General features: G+C 43.8%; 1 protein-coding gene across 1 annotated transcript in view; it reads left to right on the top strand.

The window, feature by feature from the left end:
- Window positions 1-256: 256 nt before the first annotated feature.
- Window positions 257-637, top strand: part of LOC111649602 (protein-glutamine gamma-glutamyltransferase 2-like) — a gene marked incomplete at both ends in the record, with an annotated part of 2,088 nt that continues 1,707 nt past the window's right edge. Inside the window, one exon of the mRNA XM_023399347.1 lies at window positions 257-385. Coding sequence (XP_023255115.1) covers window positions 257-385 — 129 coding nt within the window. The remainder of the gene's footprint in view (window positions 386-637) is intronic.

Genomic DNA, 637 nt, shown 5'->3' on the forward strand with positions numbered 1-637 from the left:
AATCAGCTTTGTTTTCTTGAATTAACAGAATGAATAAATATTTGTGAGTATGGCCTTTCTCAGCTTCCGTACCAACAGTCTCGACTTTCCCCACATATTTCTCTGACGTCACCATGTGTCTATATATGAATTTGTGAATATATTATTGTTTGTCTACTCATTTCTGTTCATTGCTGTAATATTAAATAAAAAATATGAATAATAATGAAAGAAATATGAATATCTGAATGAGTCCAAACTGTGTGTGTGGTTGCAGTGTTGCGTCTGCTCGGTATCCCCTGCCGCGTCATCTCCAACTTCCAGTCGGCTCACGACTGCAACCAGAACCTGCTGATCGACGTTTATCACGCCGACTACGGAGTGAGAGAGAAGAAGTCCAGGGACAGTATCTGGTGAGACACACGCACACACGCACACACACACACACGCACACACACGCACACGCACATGCACGCACGCACACGCACACACACGTAATGTTGTAGCAATCCACTTTTATTACAAGGCCATAACAATTCACTATAATCTTTACCGGTGTGATGTTGGTGTGTAAAACACCGGGAGACAGCGGACGAGTGTTAACGTTGCTTTTAACTCCGGTTTGGTCTCCACCCAACACTCTCTCTCTCCAGCTGCT

This window comes from Seriola lalandi, unplaced genomic scaffold (assembly GCF_002814215.2).
Source record: "Seriola lalandi dorsalis isolate HSWRI2012SDOR001 ecotype SW California unplaced genomic scaffold, Sedor1 jcf7180002051305, whole genome shotgun sequence".
In the NCBI taxonomy this organism is placed as follows: Eukaryota; Metazoa; Chordata; class Actinopteri; order Carangiformes; family Carangidae; genus Seriola; species Seriola lalandi.